The sequence below is a fragment of the Arvicanthis niloticus genome, chromosome 5, assembly GCF_011762505.2.
Source record: "Arvicanthis niloticus isolate mArvNil1 chromosome 5, mArvNil1.pat.X, whole genome shotgun sequence".
NCBI classification, from domain to species: Eukaryota; Metazoa; Chordata; class Mammalia; order Rodentia; family Muridae; genus Arvicanthis; species Arvicanthis niloticus.
In genome coordinates, this window is record NC_047662.1 from 965,072 (window position 1) to 983,155 (window position 18,084).

The 18,084-nt window shown below is 47.7% G+C and overlaps 1 protein-coding gene across 4 annotated transcripts in view; it reads left to right on the forward strand.

The window, feature by feature from the left end:
* Prkcz (protein kinase C zeta) overlaps positions 1-18,084 on the forward strand; it is a 107,162-nt gene that overhangs the window by 52,689 nt on the left and 36,389 nt on the right. For all 4 annotated transcript variants that reach the window (XM_034502057.2, XM_034502058.2, XM_034502059.2 and 1 more), the window contains one exon: positions 16,616-16,701. In XM_034502057.2, coding sequence (XP_034357948.1) covers positions 16,616-16,701 — 86 coding nt within the window. The remainder of the gene's footprint in view (positions 1-16,615; positions 16,702-18,084) is intronic.

Below are 18,084 nucleotides of genomic sequence, written 5' to 3' on the forward strand. Positions count from 1 at the left end.
TCTGTAACTCCTAAATGAACCGTACTGGCCTCCAACTTAAGAGATCTGTCTGCCCCCACTTTCTCTCCCCTCTTAATTTGTGTGTGCGTGTGTGTACGCGTGTGTCTGTCTGTCTGTCTGTCTGTCAGTGTATGAGTATTTGCATGGGGGAACAGCTTCCTGCAGGTGTTAGTAGTGTCAGCTCCTGCTGGAGCTGGACTTCCAGGTGGCCTAAAATAGGTGCTGGGAACCAACTTGGGTCCTGTGTAAGAGCAGTATACACTTACCCTGATCTGTCTGACCAGTCCCCAGAGTCTTTGGTCTGTTACAAATGTTTTTCCTCACTCTGGCTTGCCCATCATTCTAATGATGTCTCAAAGTGAACATACAATGTAATCTTTATATTTATACTTAGTGCTTCTTTTTAAATCATTCTGAGGAAATGCCACAGTCCAAGTCCAAGGCCCTAACAGATTCTCCCGTGGCATACTTTGTGGGCTTTAGTAAGTAAGTTTAGTAAGAGTTCTCCAAGTACTAGGAGTGAATTTCTAAATAGTGTGAGGTGTAAGGCTCCGACTTAGTTATTAAGGGCTATCCTTCCTTCCCTGTGTGCTTCAGTGGGCCTGTCACAAATGAGGCTGTGGGGCCTCAGTGAATTTCCTCAGCCTTTTCACCCCAGTGTTTTCACCACACTGCCCTGACTACTCAGGCCTTGTAATCAGTTACCCATTTTTTTTTTTTTAAATCTTGTAAAGTCTTTCAGTTTTTCCTTAAAATTGTAATTTACTATTCTTTATCTTTGACACTTCTATACAAAGTTTACAATAGGCTTATTAGTTTTCAGAACACCAGCCAAGATGAAGATCAGTGATAGAGGATTGCCTAGCACACTCAAGACCCTAGGTTCCATTCCTAGTAACACACACATACAGAGAGAGAGAGAGAGAGAGAGAGAGAGAGAGAGAGAGAGAGAGAGAGAGAGAGTGTTTTATTTGGAAGATGGATGTGGTGGTACACACCCATTGTCCTAGCACTTGGGAAGCTGAGCAGTACATTAGATGTTTGACTACATATCAAGTTTGAGGCCAGCCTGGGTTATGTAATACCCTGTTTTGTGTTAAGTTTTATTTAAATTACAGGTACATTTATGGACTGATCTGGGAAAATAGATGTTTTCAGTGTTGAGGCGTGTATGATCGTGTATCAATGTATCTATGATCATATACTTATGCCTTCATCACATTACTTCAGCCTAATGATCCTGGCACATTTTCTGATAGATTAAGGTTGTAATATCTTAATGCTGTTTTATTATAAAAATTCTGTATCCTATTTGATTATAGAGTTGTATATGGAGATTTTATTTTTTTTTTTTTTTCATTTTTCTCCCACCTGCCCCGCTTCACAGACCTGACTTCACAGAGTGTAGGTTCCATCACACATCCCGTAGGCATGGTCAGTTCATCAGCAAACGGCAGTTTTATTTTTCCTTTTCCTTGTTGTCCTGGCACATTGATCTTAACAACGTGGGTCAAGTCTGGTCTGCTGTGAACAACTTCGGGGAATAGCTTTTAAGATTCACTCCTAAGGATGCCGTTAGCAACACACTTGGTTGTTGCTGTGTTCGTTGTAAATCCCCGTAATCAAAATAGGGAGATTCTGTTTTTTCCTTTGTGAAAGTTGTCACAAATGATGCTGTGTTACCAGACTGCTTCCTTTCTCCTTCTGACATGAAAGACAGCTCCTCCTTTGTTCTGCTAATGCAGTGAATTATATCAGTCGTTTCTAACTCTGTCTGACAGGGCTTCTTTAGCACGCATCATCCATTTCATACTTCAGTAGATTCAATTTGCTAATACGATGTTTGGTATTTTTGTAATTATGTTTATGAAAAGTTGTCTTAGTCAGGGATTCTATTCCTGTACAAAATGCCATGACCAAGAAGCAAGTTGGGGAGGAAAGGGTTTATTCAGCTTACACTTCCACATTGCTGTTCATCACCAAAGGAAGTCAGGACTGGAACTCAACCAGGTCAGGAAGCAGGAGCTGATGCAGAGGCCATGGAGAAATGGTACTTACTGGATTGCTTCCCCTGGCTTGCTCAGCTTGCTTTCTTATAGAACCCAAGACTACCAGACCAGGGATGGCACCACCCACAATGGGCCCTCCCACCCTTGATCACTAATGGAGAAAATGCCTTACAGCTGGATCTCATGGATGCATTTCCTCAAGGGAGGCTCCTTTCTCTGTGATAACTCCAGCTTGTGTCAAGTTGACACACAAAACCAGCCAGTACAAAAAGGTTGAGCTGTGATTTTCCTTTTAGTAATGTCAACTGTTGGGGTTGTAGACCTTACACAATTAAGAAAGAACGTGTGTGTGTGTGTGTGTGTGTGTGTGTATGTATGTATATATGTACATATATATATATGTATATATATACATATATATATACATACATACATATCTCCAGAAAGATTTTTATGACATATTAATGCTCTAATTTGGGGGGCAAATTCAGCTATCAAGTCACATGGGCCCAGTGTACTTTGTGAGTATATTTGTTTACACTGCAGTCTACCTTTCGAATTGAACTCAGCTATACAGACTTTGGATTTCTTTGGTCACATTAGGTAAGTTGTGTTCTCAGAACCTGGTGAAGTTGGGGTCGTGTTTCTTTGTACGGAGTACATGACCTTCTCTTCTTTTAAAAGGCCGAGGCGTCTGTAGAAGCTGCAGTGGCTGATTCCTGCTCTTGGTGCTTTGTAGTCTCTCTCTCTCTCTCTCTCTCTCTCTCTCACACACACACATCTCATTAGACAGTTATTAAGTCTGGCTACCTTTTCAGACAGTTTTTTGGTCTTGTTTTGTTTTCTGATTTTCTTTTATGTGTTTGGATTATTTCTACTCATCTCTTTATTGTCTTCTTCTTTGGTGTTCTTTTTCTAAGTGTGCTTTAGCGCTGCCCCCAAGCTTAGAACAGCCATCATCATGTACTTGGAAATATTTTAGTTCCTTTCGACGTCTTTCCTAGACCCAGATTGCGGGGGGGGGAGGGGGGGTGTCTCTTGTTTTGTGCTTTTGAGACCAGTGTTGCTCAGGCTGGTATGAAACTCCGGATCCTCCTGCCTCAGCTTCCCAGTGCACGATCCGTCAGACCCTGTCTCTTAGCTATTGCGTGATAAAACACTATGACCAAGGCAACATTTCAGTAGAAAGCATTCACTGGCCTGTAGTTTCTGAGGTTCAGGGCCCGTGTCGGTGAAACATAAGCATAGTAGCAGGAACAGCTGAGCGCTCACACCTTGACTCAAAAATAGGAGGCAGAAAGAACAGCTGGGCCGTTGATCATCTTCTAATCCCTCCCAAGCAGTTCTATCAACTGGGGGCCAGGTATTCAAGCACGAGCCTATGGGGCTATGCTCATCCAAACCTCCACACCCCACCTAGGTTGTTGAGAAACAAATTATTGAGCAGGGACATTGCTAGGTGGTGGCACACTTTCCTTGCATATGCTAGCCCCTAGGTTCAATTCCCAATACCACAAAAATGTAGAGGCCTGCGGTTGCTTGTTTCAGTGAGGTGCACTGTAATCCCAGCAGTTAGGCACCTGTGGCAGAATGATTGCCATGAGTTCGAGACCAACCTAACCAACTTAACAAAACGTTATTTCAAGAACCCAAAGTGGTTTATTATCTGATCAGAGGCCATGTGGGTGCTGTTTTTTTTTTTTTTTCTGGTTGTGTTTGTTTGTTTGTTTTTAACTTCCTTTCACTGTGGATAAGAGAACTCTATGGCAGCATTCCAGTCTTGACAGCCTTAAAGACTCGCTGTGAAGGCCGGGTACGTGGGCTACTTCTAACATGCTGTCCACACAAAGCAGTTACTTATGTTGAACCGAGTATTCGGATGTAGTTGGTCAAGTTAGTTCACATCCTTTTTTTTTTTTTTTTTTTTTTTTGAATCTACGTCTTGTGTCAGTGGTTGAGAATGATGTGTTGAATATCTCCAAGTTTAACTGAAATTTTCTGTTTCTCTATGGTTTTTGTTGTTTCTTTCCTTGGGTGTGCTTTGTGGTAATATTAGCAGTCTAGTGATTTGGGGCACTGCAGACCCATTCCCTACATCCCCAGCTTCCCGCTCAGTGCCTGAGAGCAAGCCCAGGGCTTTGTGTATGCTGGACAGGTAGTCACCGAGCTACATCACCAGCCCTTTTTTAATCTTTAAATTTTGAGGCAAAACCTCATTCTGTATCTCCCACTGGCCTGGAACTCCCATTTCTCCTCCTAAGGACTGGGGTTCCGGGGCTCCGCACGTGCTCCACACACTTGGACTTTATGTCTTCCTCTTGATGAGTGTTCTCATCATCCTGAAGTGTCAGTCTTCAGGATGAGAAGTACCACACATATCCCTCCACGGAGACAGACTTGTCCCATAAACCCATCAGAAACTGAAATTACCCTAAGTTGAAATTCATTTGGAACCGCTGACCCACAGAACTTCTTCAGTTGTTCACCCCGTGAGCTCAGGTAGACTGGGAGCTATGGCTCTCTGCCAGGTCAAGAGAACCCCGTTAGCCAGGGGAATGTGCTAAGTTCAGACCGGATTTCCTGCTGAATTTGTATTGATCTCACTCCAAAGTCAAAAAGTCCTAAGTGGGCCCATCGTAAGCTAGAGAGTGCTATGTATCCTTAATGCTCACCTACCTGAAGCCTCACTTGCCCTATAAAAGAACAGCTATTGAGGTTGCTGTGTGTGTGTGGTGAGGGGGAACTCACTGTCTGTATAGTCTATTTTGGGGGATTTTCTCTAGCTCCCCACCACCTACTGTCTACATAGTCTATTTTGGGGATTTTTTTTCCCTCTAGCTCCCACCACCTGGACATCCAAATCTGCAGGTGTTCAGGTCCCATGTATGAGACACCACAGTATTTTCACATAACGTTTCCATTCCGTACCATGCACCTCACCTATGCGCCTCCTCAGCCCTTCCAGTGTGCTCGGTCTCACCCCGTTTAGCTGTGACAATTTTCCCTCTGCCTGAAATACCCTTGTTAGTAATTTTTTTTTTTTAACCACAGATTTGCTGACAAGTAGTTATCTGGTCTTTGTGTGGCATGCATTTCCCTCCCTGTAGAAGAGACTGTGCTTCCAGCTCAGTGTAGGCTCCCATTACGCAGCCTTCCCTCACCCAGCTTTAGATCCCCACCTGAGTTTGCTGGGTCAGGTGTGCCCAACATATTTCAACCTACAGCATCTTCAGTAGGGACAAGACCGTATCATGGCAGACGGATGTGTCCTGCTTTTCATCTTCAAGAGCAACATTTCCTGAGAATGGAAGCTCCCTGTGGACATCACTGTGTTCTTGTTGGCACTTCATCTTTTTCTCTAACTCCTGTTCAGAGTTCTTGTGTCCTTCCGTCTCATCAGCCTTGGGAAGGAGTGAGGGAAAACTAAACTCAGAGGTGATGCTGTTGGGGGGGGGGGCAGGATGCAGCAAATGTGTTGTACATTTGAGGGCGTGAGTTTGGGGAGTCTTGGGGTGGGATGCTATGGACTGAAGGTTTGCAGCCCCATTCATATTCAGAAGCTGTGGTTCACTGCAGTGGTGCTTAGAGATGAGGCCTTTGGAGGTGATTTGGGTCATGCTGGTGAGTCTGCAAGGAGGTTGGTGTCCCTACAAAAAGACACCTTGAGAGACTGCTCTCATCTGACTCCCCACCACGAAGGACATAAGATGCAGTCATCTGCAAGCCAGGGAGAGGCCTCACCCGAACTCAACTCAGCTCCAGAGGCTCTCTGGAGCTATCTGAGGAGAGTGTCTGTTGTGGAAGGAGTTAGAGACAGATCTCTATGTCCCTCTCTTGTCTCAGTACTGCAGCTCTTGTCTCCAGTCAGGCATTCAAGAACTAAGCCCCAGCCCCTTCTTTTCATATAGGCCCTAAAGACTCAGGAAGGCCCAGCCTGCCCCCATGGTCCCTTTTTCTCTTTCTCCAGCTTTCCTCACTCACCCTCGGTTGGAGGCTTAGATGGTAGAATCCACATGGTTTCCTTCTGTGGTCCTCCACAGCGAGTCACATTCACAGTGCGACTGCCGTCGAGCTGTCGCTAGTGGCAACACCGACAACGTGTTTGCTCACCTCTGCTCACTGTGTTCTGTCCATTGCAGCCTTCGTTGTTGCATTCCACAGATTCTGGCTCCTGAGCTCTAGCCTTGGCCCTCAGACCTAAGGATTTAATCTAGTCTGAGGACCGTGGGCGATCTGTCAATGGGAGCCTCACTCAGCATGAGCTCATGGCAGCTGAACTGCTTGGAAGTTGATGTTTTCCCATTAAAACAAACAAACAAAAAAAAACTACTGGTCAACCTCCCAGCTGGCCCTCTCAGTTTGTATCGCAGTGTAATCAGTGTAATCGTGTCTTTGCATCAACTAGTGCAGTAAAGTGTGATGGTTGTTATGTGCTGAGCTTTTCCCAGATCTCTCAGGGTCATTCTTACTGTTTACTGGTCAGGACACTTGGGCTCCTGGGGCTCCTGGAACCCTGAGGCAGCCCCTCTTTCACACCCTTGTCTGTTTATGGTAGGTCAAGGGGTAGCATCAAGTTTCTGCATTCCTGGGACCTGTGTGGCCACTGTTACATAGCAAGCTGATAGGTCCCTGAGGCTTCCCACACCGTTTTTCGTTCTGAGACCCAGTCTCTTAGTCCTCCTATGGCTGGCTGCCTGCCTTCTGAGAGACTTAGGCATGGGCAGAAAGAAACTTTCTGTGAGGTTTGGCCAGGTACCTTCAGAAACCCTGTCAAGACGTGACCGTCCAGCAGAGGGCCCCCGAGATCCAGCCACAGCACTGCTGTCCACGTGGACAGTTTTTCCCTCCGGAAGGAGCTGCCCCTGTTTTACACCAGTGTGATTCTTTCTCTTTCCTTCCCTCGGTACCATGGAGCAGCTGTTCTGGGATTTATTTCACCGCTCCCCCAGATGGCAGCACAGCTTCCTGCAGGCTTCGCCACAGTACCTCACAGACCCTGTCTGCAGTGTCTGGTTGCTGGAGAGGGCATCTGGTATCTTCCTGCCCTCCTGAGACCCTCAGTGCCTGGTTACCATCAGAGGTCACGGGGTCCTGTCCATGCTCACCAAGCACCTAAGAAACAAGTTCCAAGTCCCTTGTCCTTTTCCCTGTGAGGTAAAGTACCTCACAGATTTTTATCTGTGACATGGCTGTTCAGCCCAGGAGTGAGGAGTTTTGGTGTCATGGAGGATAGATAAAGATGACACTGACAGGTGGCTGTTGTGGTTGTTCTTGAGCAGTAGCCACAGGGTGACTCCAGACTCACCCTGCCTTCTTTTGGTCCTACTCAGTGTTTGAGCATCCAGGGAGACCCACCACATCTAATCAGCTACCCTAACCAGCAGCCAATCTCTCTCTCTCTCTCTCTCTCTCTCTCTCTCTCTCTCTCTCTCTCGTCACGTGGCTAGACCTGTGCTGGCCACTGACATCACTAGAATACATTTCTCTTGCTTAGTGTAGGTCTTAAAATGAGCATTCTCAAGGCTGGCCTGGGTGGGACCACCAGGACCTGTGCCCGTGGAAAAGACAGTACGCATACACTTCCAGGAAGGGGCCTCATTCCCGCGTTCTGCCCAAAAAGGAAGTTGAAGGTAGAAAGCTGACTCTAATAGGAACCCACCATCCCTGGTTCAGTTTCCTAGCTTCTTAAATGTTTTCCTTAACACACATCAATTATCCATAATAATGGGCCTCATTACAACACTTTCATACATGTGCACTGTATGTTCCATGCACGCCGGCCATGTATGTTCCATGCACGCCGGCCCCTGTTTCCCTTAGCCTCTCTTCCTTTGTTTTGGTTTGCTTTAGATGAAGTCTTGCTAGGCAGGCCAGGCTGACCTGGGACTCATGGCAGACCTTCCTTTCTCAGCCAATGAAGTGTCAGGGTCATGGGTGTGAGCCACCATGCCTGGCTTCACAGTTTATCTTCCCCTTCACATGGGTACCTGGGTCCCTTTCCAGTCAGGGTGACCCAGGTGAGTCCCCACTGAGGCTCATGCCTCAGTGTATCTGTGCGTGTATCTGTGTTTCCCATCTTCCTCTGAGCAGCAGCAGTTTGTGAGTTTCTCACCCATCTCTGTTGCACCAAGGATGTTCCCTGAAGACAGGGGGCTGGGGCAGATCTTCTGTGCAGCTCAACGATTTGGCTGTCTCTTTGCTGCGTGTTTTCCTACATCCTCTGGTGTGTTGTGGTTGCAGAGGGACATGCCCTGGGCACAGAATGACAGAGCAGCTGAAAGGATGGAAAACCCGTGTGGGGAGCCTTGGCTGCTCCCCCTGCTCACAAACAAGCCCGTCTCCCACGCAACCATAGCTTCCCACGACGCCAGTTCCCATACCTCTACCCAGGTCTGTTTCTGTGATTTTGGTGTTATTCTTCACTTACCTTTGAAAGCATGACATGTGTAAGCCTTACTTTCAGCTGGGAAATGGATCAGTGGTGAGAAACAGGAAGTTTAGGACAGGATGGGAAAGTCCCTAAGGGGAGAAGGTGAGCCTTCACTCAGATGGCGCCGCCCTACCCTACCTTGGCCTGCCCACCTTTGAAAGGCCATAACTAAACATCTGAAATCCTGGGATAAGCGTGTGTGTGTGTGTGTGTGTGTGTGTGTGTGTGTGTGTGTGAGAGAGAGAGAGAGAGAGAGAGAGAGAGAGAGAGAGAGAGAGAACACGATGGAGAAAGACAAACAGAATCCTGGCAAAAATCATCCTGATCCCGGGCCTTAGAAGTGGCAATATCCCGTTCTAACCTGGGGGGTGGGGGGGCTGCCTCTCAGGACATTTGTTTCTGTGCTCCGTGGACTTTGGTCCTCAGGAACCTAACCTAACTGGCTTCTTGCCTTTGCTGGCCACTGGCCTGGGGATACCACCAAGGGCACTGGGCTCTCCAGGAGACTTAATTGCTAGCACATGGGCCACCCTTTAGCACATTACACAGTACGTTATACATCCCACGAATCAGGAACCCTCCAGGTTTATTCTGATCTGCGGCTGGAGTTCAGCCCACCTGCTCATCCCTGAGCCTAGAAGGGGCGGGTTTGTACAGTCAGTTGATCGGAGCTTTTTAAAAAATGTGGGTTTTTTTTTTCCACCTTGTCAGTGCTTAAGATGCTAGGTTACCATGGAAACAGAGCTCGTTAAGATTCCTGTGACCAGCCTAATTATAGAATTCAAAGACAAGCATAGAGCTCCTGGAGGTTGTCAGAGTTAAGGCTGCAAGAAAAGAAGGGTAGCCCACACACTCTCCAGTACTTGCTGTTCACCATGTGCCAGCCAGCACCCAGGGGAATGGAGGCTGCATCCCCAATGAGCATGTGACACTAACAGTTCTCACCCAGAGTTCAGGCTTCTTCCCCAGCCAAAGCTCTGCTTTGACACCTGCATTCACAACAGATGTACCAGACCACCATGGATAGCTCCTGTACTGTGCATGGAGCATCTCAGGACCCCAGCAGGCTGTCTCACCCTCCAGCCCTTCTTTATAGCCTGGGCTTACCCCATCATCTGCTGGAGGGTGGGATAGATTGAGATGCCCAGGTAGTAGGTACACAGCATCCCTTCCTCTGTCTTCAGGAAGCTAGACTCACTCATACCCTTCTGGGGTCATAATGGTGACTACCACTAAGGTTGAGAGTAGAGTTTTCATTTTCCTGGCAAAACCAAATTCTGAAAGTGCAACTGGCCTGCATACGGCAGAGGTAGCTGGATTTCCCAGGCCTCTAGGCCTAGAAAACCAGATGGGGTTCTGTGTGGCTTTGTCCAGGGCCGCACTACTTCTAGGGAACCTTGTGGTAAATCTGTACAGTTTGAAAGTTTGGGTTTTTGCAGCTGCAGCCTTTGTTGGGAACTCGAGTTTCTAAAAGCCAAGGTTGTCCACCTCCCCAACCCCCAAGAAACCATAGGTAGTTACCCCTGGGGAATGCTCCTTAAGTTCCTGGCCAGAATCCCTAACACTAGCAAGATTATTAAGAGGTAAAACTTAGTGCCAGCCCCAAAGAGATGGGAGACCATATACTGTGTGGGAGTCTCGGATGGGGTTCTGGGAGGGAAGAGGAGATTGGAGAGATTAAGGAAACCTGAACAGTAGATACTTTACAAAGCTTCCTTTTTACTTTCTGATTGTGACAAAGGTGACACGCTAAATGAAGTGAGGGTGGAGGAGCCCAGCCAAACTCTTCAGGAAGCACCATGCTCTCTGTAGGTTTCAGAAACCTAAAATAATACCTCATCAAAGGAAGTTAAGGGGGTCTGATTAGCATCAGGCTAGATGCTGATCCCATTCTCGGTTTGCATGGATGAGAGGATAGCACACGTCTTAGCCACTGTTCTACTGTGTGAAGAGACACTATGGCCACGACAGTGCTTACTTTAAAAGGAAAGCATTTAATTGGGGCTTGCTTACAGTTTCAGGGGTTTATTTAGTTAGTTATCATTATGGTGGGAAAGCATGGTAGCAGAGGCAGGCAAACAGGGCTGGAGAAGCAGCTAAGAATTCTACCCGTGGACCCATAGACAGAAGGAAGAGAGAGACACTGGGATTGGCTTAGACTTTGAAACCCCAAAACCAAGCCCCAAGTGACATACTTCCTTTAGGCCACACCCACCACGACAAGACCACACCCCTACCCTTTTCGAATAGTTCCACACCCTGGTGACTAAGCATTCAAATATATGAGCCTGTGTGTGGGGACCATCCCTGTTCAAACCTTCATAGTCAATAACTGTTCCACTTCCTTTCTGGCTCCTTAAAGTATACCAAGGCCTGGACAAATGGCTTTAGCAGTCACGAGTACTTATGATCTCACAGAGGACCTGGTTCAGCTCCTAGCACCCACATGTTGGCTCACAACTGTTATATCTCCATTTCCAGGGAAATCTGACTCCTTCTGGCCTTAATGGACATCAAACATGTGCATAGTCTACATGCATATGTATACACAACATACACATATATATGTATAAACATACACATATATATATGTATAAATACATATATATGTATATGTGCATGCAAAAAACACAAATTTTTTGAACATTTTCTAAAGATTTATTTGTTTCATTTATGAGTACACTGTCGCTATCTTCAGAGATGCCAGAAGAGAGCATCAGATCCCATTACAGATGGTTGTGAGCCACCATGCGGTTTCTGGGAATTGAACTCAGGACCTCTGGAAGAGCAGTCAGCATTCTTATCTGCTGAGCCATCTCTCCAGCCCCCAATATATTTTTTTGTTTTGTTTTGTTTTTCGAGACAGGGTTTCTCTGTGTAGCCTTGGCTGTCCTGGAACTCACTCTGTAGACCAGGCTGGCCTCGAACTCAGAAATCCGCCTGCCTCTGCCTCCCAAGTGCTGGGATTAAAGGCGTGAGCCACCACGCCCGGCAATATTTTTTTTTTTAAGTTAAAGTATGGTAAAAGATTTTGAAGTGTTCATTTTTGACATGAAGGATCGCTGGCTGCTTTTGAGGTTCCTTCTTGCTCATCTTGTCAGTGCCCTTGAAGCAGTGACACAGGCTTGGATACCCTGGGGCTGCCCTGACTTACCTGGGGTACCCACAGCCACAACTGTGAATTACTTTCCTGTGGAACACTGAAGTGTGTAGTTCTTCCAAAGAGCCCTGCTCGAGTCAGGGCACTCCAGAGGCACTCCAGTGAACAGAGCTGGCCCACAGGAATATGGAGGCTAGGAAGTGCAAAGTCATCAGGCTTCAGGTCAAACACAGAGCCCACATCCACCAAAGCATAGTCTTCAGCCTTTTCATTGCGTTGACTGACTAAGTGAGGGCCCATGTTAAGAAGGGCCATATTTCACAGTTAACCTCATCCCTAGAAACATCCAGAACATTAGATCTAGCAGACTTGACACATGAACTCTAGAGGTCTACCTCTTGTTGGGTTGGAATTTATATGCAGTTAAATTTAAAGAAAAATTCTTTAAAGCACACTCCAAATGAAGACACCCTTTACTCTTGCTGAGCAGGACAGGGCTGGGTACACGTCCACATGCTTTGGCCTATTTCCTCAGCAGGACATCCTGGCCTCTCATTGGATTGCATACCACATTAATGTCCCATATCTCCCTTCTCTCCTCCCACAATTTCAGCTTTTCCTTCTGAGGTGGAGGGCGCCAACACTGTAAGTGTCTGTGGCTTCTCCAGAACCTACTCACCCTGACAGAATCCTGAGCAGTCTGAAGGAGACTGGCCTCCACAGTTGCCATTCACAGCAAGTCCTGATCCATTTTGCAGTGCTACCCAGAATGCCTTAAGATGGGCAGGAAGCAGGTTTTTATGTCAAAACAGAAAGCTGTGTCAGCCTCTGGTGAGGATCTGATACTGTGTTACAGCGTAAAGAAACATGGGGTGGGGGGGAGATGATAGCTTGCTAGTTTGTATCTTTCTCCTCTGTGAAGTCACTAATGTCCTAGTATAGAGAGCCCCACTTACAACTGACTTCATCTGACCCTAATCGCCTCCCAAAGTACCATCAGCCTGTGGCTTTGGTGATTGACATTCTAACACTTTTGCTTTTGGGGACAGGCCCAGACCATAGCAGAAGTTAAGTGAGAAGAGACGGAGGGACAGAGGGATGACTTGGCAGTTAAGAGTCCACACTGCTATGCAGAGTACCAGGTTTGATTCCCAGCACCCACATGGTGGCTAGCAGCCATCTGTAACTCCAGTTCCAGGGGATCCAATGCTTTCTTCTAGTTTCTGTGGGCCCCTGCATGTATGTCCATTCAGGCACACATACATGCACATCAAATAGGAAAAAAATGAAACTGGGTCAGCAAGATGACTCAGCAGTTAAAGGTGTTTTTCCCCAGGCCTAATGACTTGATTTTGATGCCGAGATTCCACATGGTGAAAGAAGAGAACCAACTCTTTCAAGTTGTCCTCTGGCTCACACATGTACTGTGGTGCGTGCGCACACACATATACTAAATAAATAAATAAATCTTAAAAAATAAATAAGCAGGATGTGGGCCAGCAGGCTGGCTAAGAAAATAAAGGCGCTTGCTGCCAAGCCTGACAACCTGAGTTCAATTCCCAGAACCCACATGGTAGAGGCAGAGAACCAGCTCCCGAGGGTTGCCCTCTGACCTTCACACACACAACATGTACACAAGCACACAAACAGTAAATAAATAATTTTAAAGGCATTTTTTAAAATAAATCATTAGTTTGTTTGACTGTTTTGTTTTTTTTTTTTTTTGAGAGCATTTTCCTTTGTAGCCCAGGCTAGCCTTGACTTTCCATTCTCCTGTCTCAGCCCCCTTGAGTGCTGGGATTATAGGTGTGCATCCTCTCATGCCTGGCTTGACACACTCTCAGATGCTCAGAGAGCCACTGTGGGAGCTCTCTGCAGGCTGGGATGGAGGAGTGTTAGAATGTTTGCACCAAAGGAGCAAGTGTCCCTCTCCACACACCTGCTTTTGTGCCAGCTTAGGCCTTCCCAGAAGCATGAGCGACAGTGGTCCTGGGGTGATAATGGTGGTCCTGGTGCCCTCCTGCCTAGATCCCGTGGCAGATTGTGTGAGATTAAGTTGGCTGATCCCTCAAATGTCCAGAGAAGCTTTTGTGGACCCACAAAGTTTTCTGGTTTCACTGGTTGGACTTGCCAAACTCATTTGCTGTCTTCTGGAGAATGCTCGTTCTTTCTTCCATGTTCTCTCCTTATTTCTTCTATGTATGTGGTGTGTGTGTGTGTGTGTGTGTGTGTGTGTGTGTGTGTGCGCGCGTGTGCGTGCGCGCGCGCATGTGTGCGCACACGCGTGCACGTGCATGTGTACACACGCTTGTGTGTATAAATATTCACACATGTGGAGGCACATGTGTATGTGGGAGTATACACACCTACACATATACATGTGTACAGAAGCAAGGCTTTGTGCCTTCTAGCTCATTCTATTATTTATAATGAATGTGTATTACATTATATGTATGTATATATACACATACATACATGACATATGACATACATGAACTGCTACTTCCAGCTAGCCAGTTTGCCCCAGGACCCTGTCTCTGCCTCTCACACGCTGGAATCTCAAGTGTCTGCCATATCTGCCTGGTGTTTACATGGTGGGTTCCAGGGATCCAAACTCTATCTAGCACTCATACTTCTGTAGCAAATACTTTTCCCCCTGAGCTATCCCCCAACCCAGTATGTGTTCTTTTGTTGGTTATAGTAGGCATTCTTTAGCACCAGCTACGAAGGATGGTCCTATGAACAATGTGTGGCCTGTCTGCTTGGACCCGGCACTTGTAAATGTTCAGATCTGCTCACCTCCTGCTCTTGGCATCTCCAGAGCCTCCCCACATTCTCTTCTGTAAGATCTTCACCGTTTTCCTCTCTGAAAGACCAAATATCTGCATGGCAAGAAAACAAGGGCCTTAGTCTATTCTGTCTGCCATAATGAGCTGCCCCAGGTCTAGGATTTAACCACAGAACTTTACTTTCCCATGATGTAAGTCTAGAGGACCAGGGTCAGCAGCCAGCCTGTGATAGTCTGCTTCCAGAGTTCAGACAGTACATTCTTGAGTGTCCTAATGTTCTGGAGAGCTAGTGCTGCTCTCCTCTTGGGGAAGTCCTAACTGGGGCCCCACCCTATACCCACTTTTCTCCTCAATCACCTTCTCAGCCCTCTGTCCAAATACAGCCCCATTAGAAGTCAGGGCTCCAGCATGTGTGCCTGGGGGATAGAGCCATCCCTCAACAGAGAATGCCAGGCTTTCTTGAGGCACTGGTGCAATCCTGATCATTTGTCACTTCTGTGCTCCAAACCTGGGGCTAATTGGAGAGTCCTATTTCCTGCCCCACTGGTAAATGTATCCTGTTGAGGGCTTCCTCATCAGCCTTGGCGTCTGCTAGGCGTCTGCTAGGGTACCTTAGATTTCTTTCACTTCCCTGTAGTCTAGGAAGGCATTAAACCACTTTTCATTTTTCAGTGCTATGATTGAGCTTCAAGACTTTAATAGAAATACAGGGGAAAAGGACCCAGCCCACAAGTCCCAGTTTGCCTTCATGTTGTCTTCTCCTAAGTTTATTTCTCTGCACCCCATCCCCACTCACCCCATACTCTTCCTCTTCCTTCTGACAGGAAATGCTGTGGGAGCCATACAGTACAGTAAAGCCTGTGGCTGTTTGGAGCAAGGACTTGGCTCCCTTGACTAGGTTTCCCTAATGTGGGTGGACCAGAGGAGCATGTCCTGTCATCATGGGCTCACTAGGGGTTCATCAGAACTGTGGGGCTGATAGACTAATTTCCCCCAACACCACCACCACCACTAGAATGTACCTTCCAAAGGCCTGATGCCCCACAAGACTGAGGTGGGAGGGGACAAAGGCTGTCACCGCCTCTATACTAGTCTCCTCTGAGGCTGGAAGCCTGAAGAGATCACCAGGCAATGCTTGGCTTCTCTCAAGTGTCACTGAAGCTGCACTCTGGGAGCATCAGAGCCATGAACAGGACCTGTGAGGGAGCTGCCCTTACGTATGGGGGGTGAGCCCCATAGCTGTGGGGCCTTCATTCTTCCTGAGCTCCCAGAGGACCCAAGGCTTCCAGCTCCTTACTGAATCTCTCCCTTTAAATAGAGAGAAGCATGTTTTATAGTTGCTATGACCTGGTTTCAGTAGTTTCCAGCCAGAGCTGGTCATTTGCTTGTTTTAAAAACATTCTGTTACACTTTCCACTTAGGAATATTCTCTGCTCTTTCACCAGGCTCCTGAAAGTCGCTCTTGCTACAGGATTTTATAAAAGCACAAAGCTTCTCATTGTACCTTGTGTTTCTGGAGGTTTTGTCTCTGTTCGCTGGCCTCATGGCATTTGGGTGTTGTGGAACCGAAAGCATTGGGCTATGGTTCTAGTCGGAACTTTGGTAGTGTTTTTAAAAAGCTTTTCTAGCGTGAATGGTCTATGTCACAAAGTGATGCTTGAGGTAACTGTGGGCTCAGAGCAAGTATTCAAGAGAGTTGGACCTTCCTCTGCCCCAAGGTCTGTTGGGCTAGGGGGATCTTGGGCCTGGGTGAGTCACTGAAACACTAGTGTGTGTACTGGCTGAGGATAGCCTCCAGGCTAGCCGTCTACTTTCCCTCCTTGGATGGTCATATGTAAATATCATGGTCCATTTGAATCTTGTCCCTGTATGGAAAAAGGGGCCTGGTTTTCAGAAGCCGCTCAGAGAGTGAAGGAAATCAGCCGGGAATACGCAGTCTGGGAAACGAGTGGCCCAGGCCGGAGGAACCCATATCCAGCTGTGGAACCGTGCCTGTTTCTGCGGGATGCTGGGTATCTCCACTACTGTCTGGGGCCTCTCCCACCTAAGCTGCCATCTCCAGCAGCCACAGCTTCGAGGTCATAAGAGTCATGTGAGGAGAGGTGAAGGAGAGCCTGTACCCAGGAAGCCTGGCCAGTTTAGTTCTGGCATTTCTCAGCCAGGATGAGAGCTGTGGCTCCAGCCACCTAGTCAGAAACAGCCTGTCCCTATCTGTATCTGGGGTTCAGGAGCCAGGTTCCTGCATCACCCTGCTGCTTCCTTACACGTTTTCCCCCATCCTTTCTAGAATCCATCTACCGCCGTGGAGCCAGAAGATGGAGGAAGCTGTACCGAGCCAACGGCCACCTCTTCCAAGCCAATCGCTTTAACAGGGTGAGTGTCCCCTCTCCAATGTCTTCCTCATGGGGGTCACTTTTGTTGCTTCTACAAGTAAAGAGAAGGGGGGTGGGCGTGGGGACGTGTCCTTGCAGGGCTGTGCAGGGCTGGACTTCCTTCAGCATGCTCTGGAAGAAAGTCCTGAGCTACCAGCTCAACCAGTATTGCAGAGCTGTGGAGATGTGCTAGGGGCTACTCTGAGCCTGCGGAAGTTCCTCCCCAACCACCACCGTGACCGGTAGCCACTGGATGAGAGTGTAGCCGTGTCTTGCGTGTCCTTCCCTCTTCCTGATTACACAATCCTTACTCACCATCACTGGCCCTGAGGATGAGCCTTGCAATGCTGCCAGGTGTGACCTAGCACAGCCTGCCTGCCCATTTGAACACGTGGCACTTCCTGTGGGCTGCAAGGGTCTCCTTAGATACATACAGCTTCCCTGTTCCATCGCTCCAGCAGCCAGTCCTCTCTGAGTGACACTTGACTTATCCTCCCCGCCCACGCCCCTCCTCCCCCCCAAGTCTCTTCATTGTGGTGCTTCTTTTTTGTTTTGTTTTGTTTTGTTTTTTTGTTTTTGTTTTTGGTTTTTTGGTTTTTTGGTTTTTTTGAGACAGGGTTTCTCTGTGTAGCTCTGGCTGTCCTGGAACTCACTCTGTAGACCAGGCTGGCCTCGAACTCGGAAATCCGCCTGCCTCTGCCTCCCAAGTGCTGGGATTAACGGCGTGCGCCACCACCGCCCGGCTGTGGTGCTTCTTTGCTCTCCAGCGTGCAGTGACTAGGTAGCTCAGCAGTGACTTTCTTTCACAGCCAAGGGCAGTGCTTGTTTTCCACACTTTAGAGTGGTTTGGGCCCTGTGAACACACCTTTACAGCGGGACAGCATGGGATTGTCACACGCAAGTGCCACAGCCCAGCTAACCCTGTGCTGTTCCACTCTGTCCTCATGCTGGGAAGACAGTTTAGCATTAAGTGGCCACAGGCCTAACAGTTAGGAGCTGTGGCAGCTGAGCTATGGGGTCAGCCCCTACCCTACCCCCAGCCCTGTTGCTGCTTATACAAGAGTTCGCTCTCGTCTTATTTCCTAGTCTGAAATGTGTGGATGCTAGGAAGAGGGTTGGAGAGGGAGCATGGGATTGAGTCAGTATTTGTCATGGTGTGAGAGCTACGTGGAGGCCAGTGCACCTTAGAGGCAGCCACCAACACTCAGTCGGGGCCACCATCACCCCTACCCCAGGAGCCAATGAGGCTGGAGTGGTGGTGGGCAAAGGAAAAGCTCCTGAATGACTGAGTATACTTATCCAGAAAGGCTGAGAGGCAGTGAATAGAACTACAGAAAGCATTGGGCTCAGGAGAGACATGGGCCAGCGCCCAGAGAGACAGCCA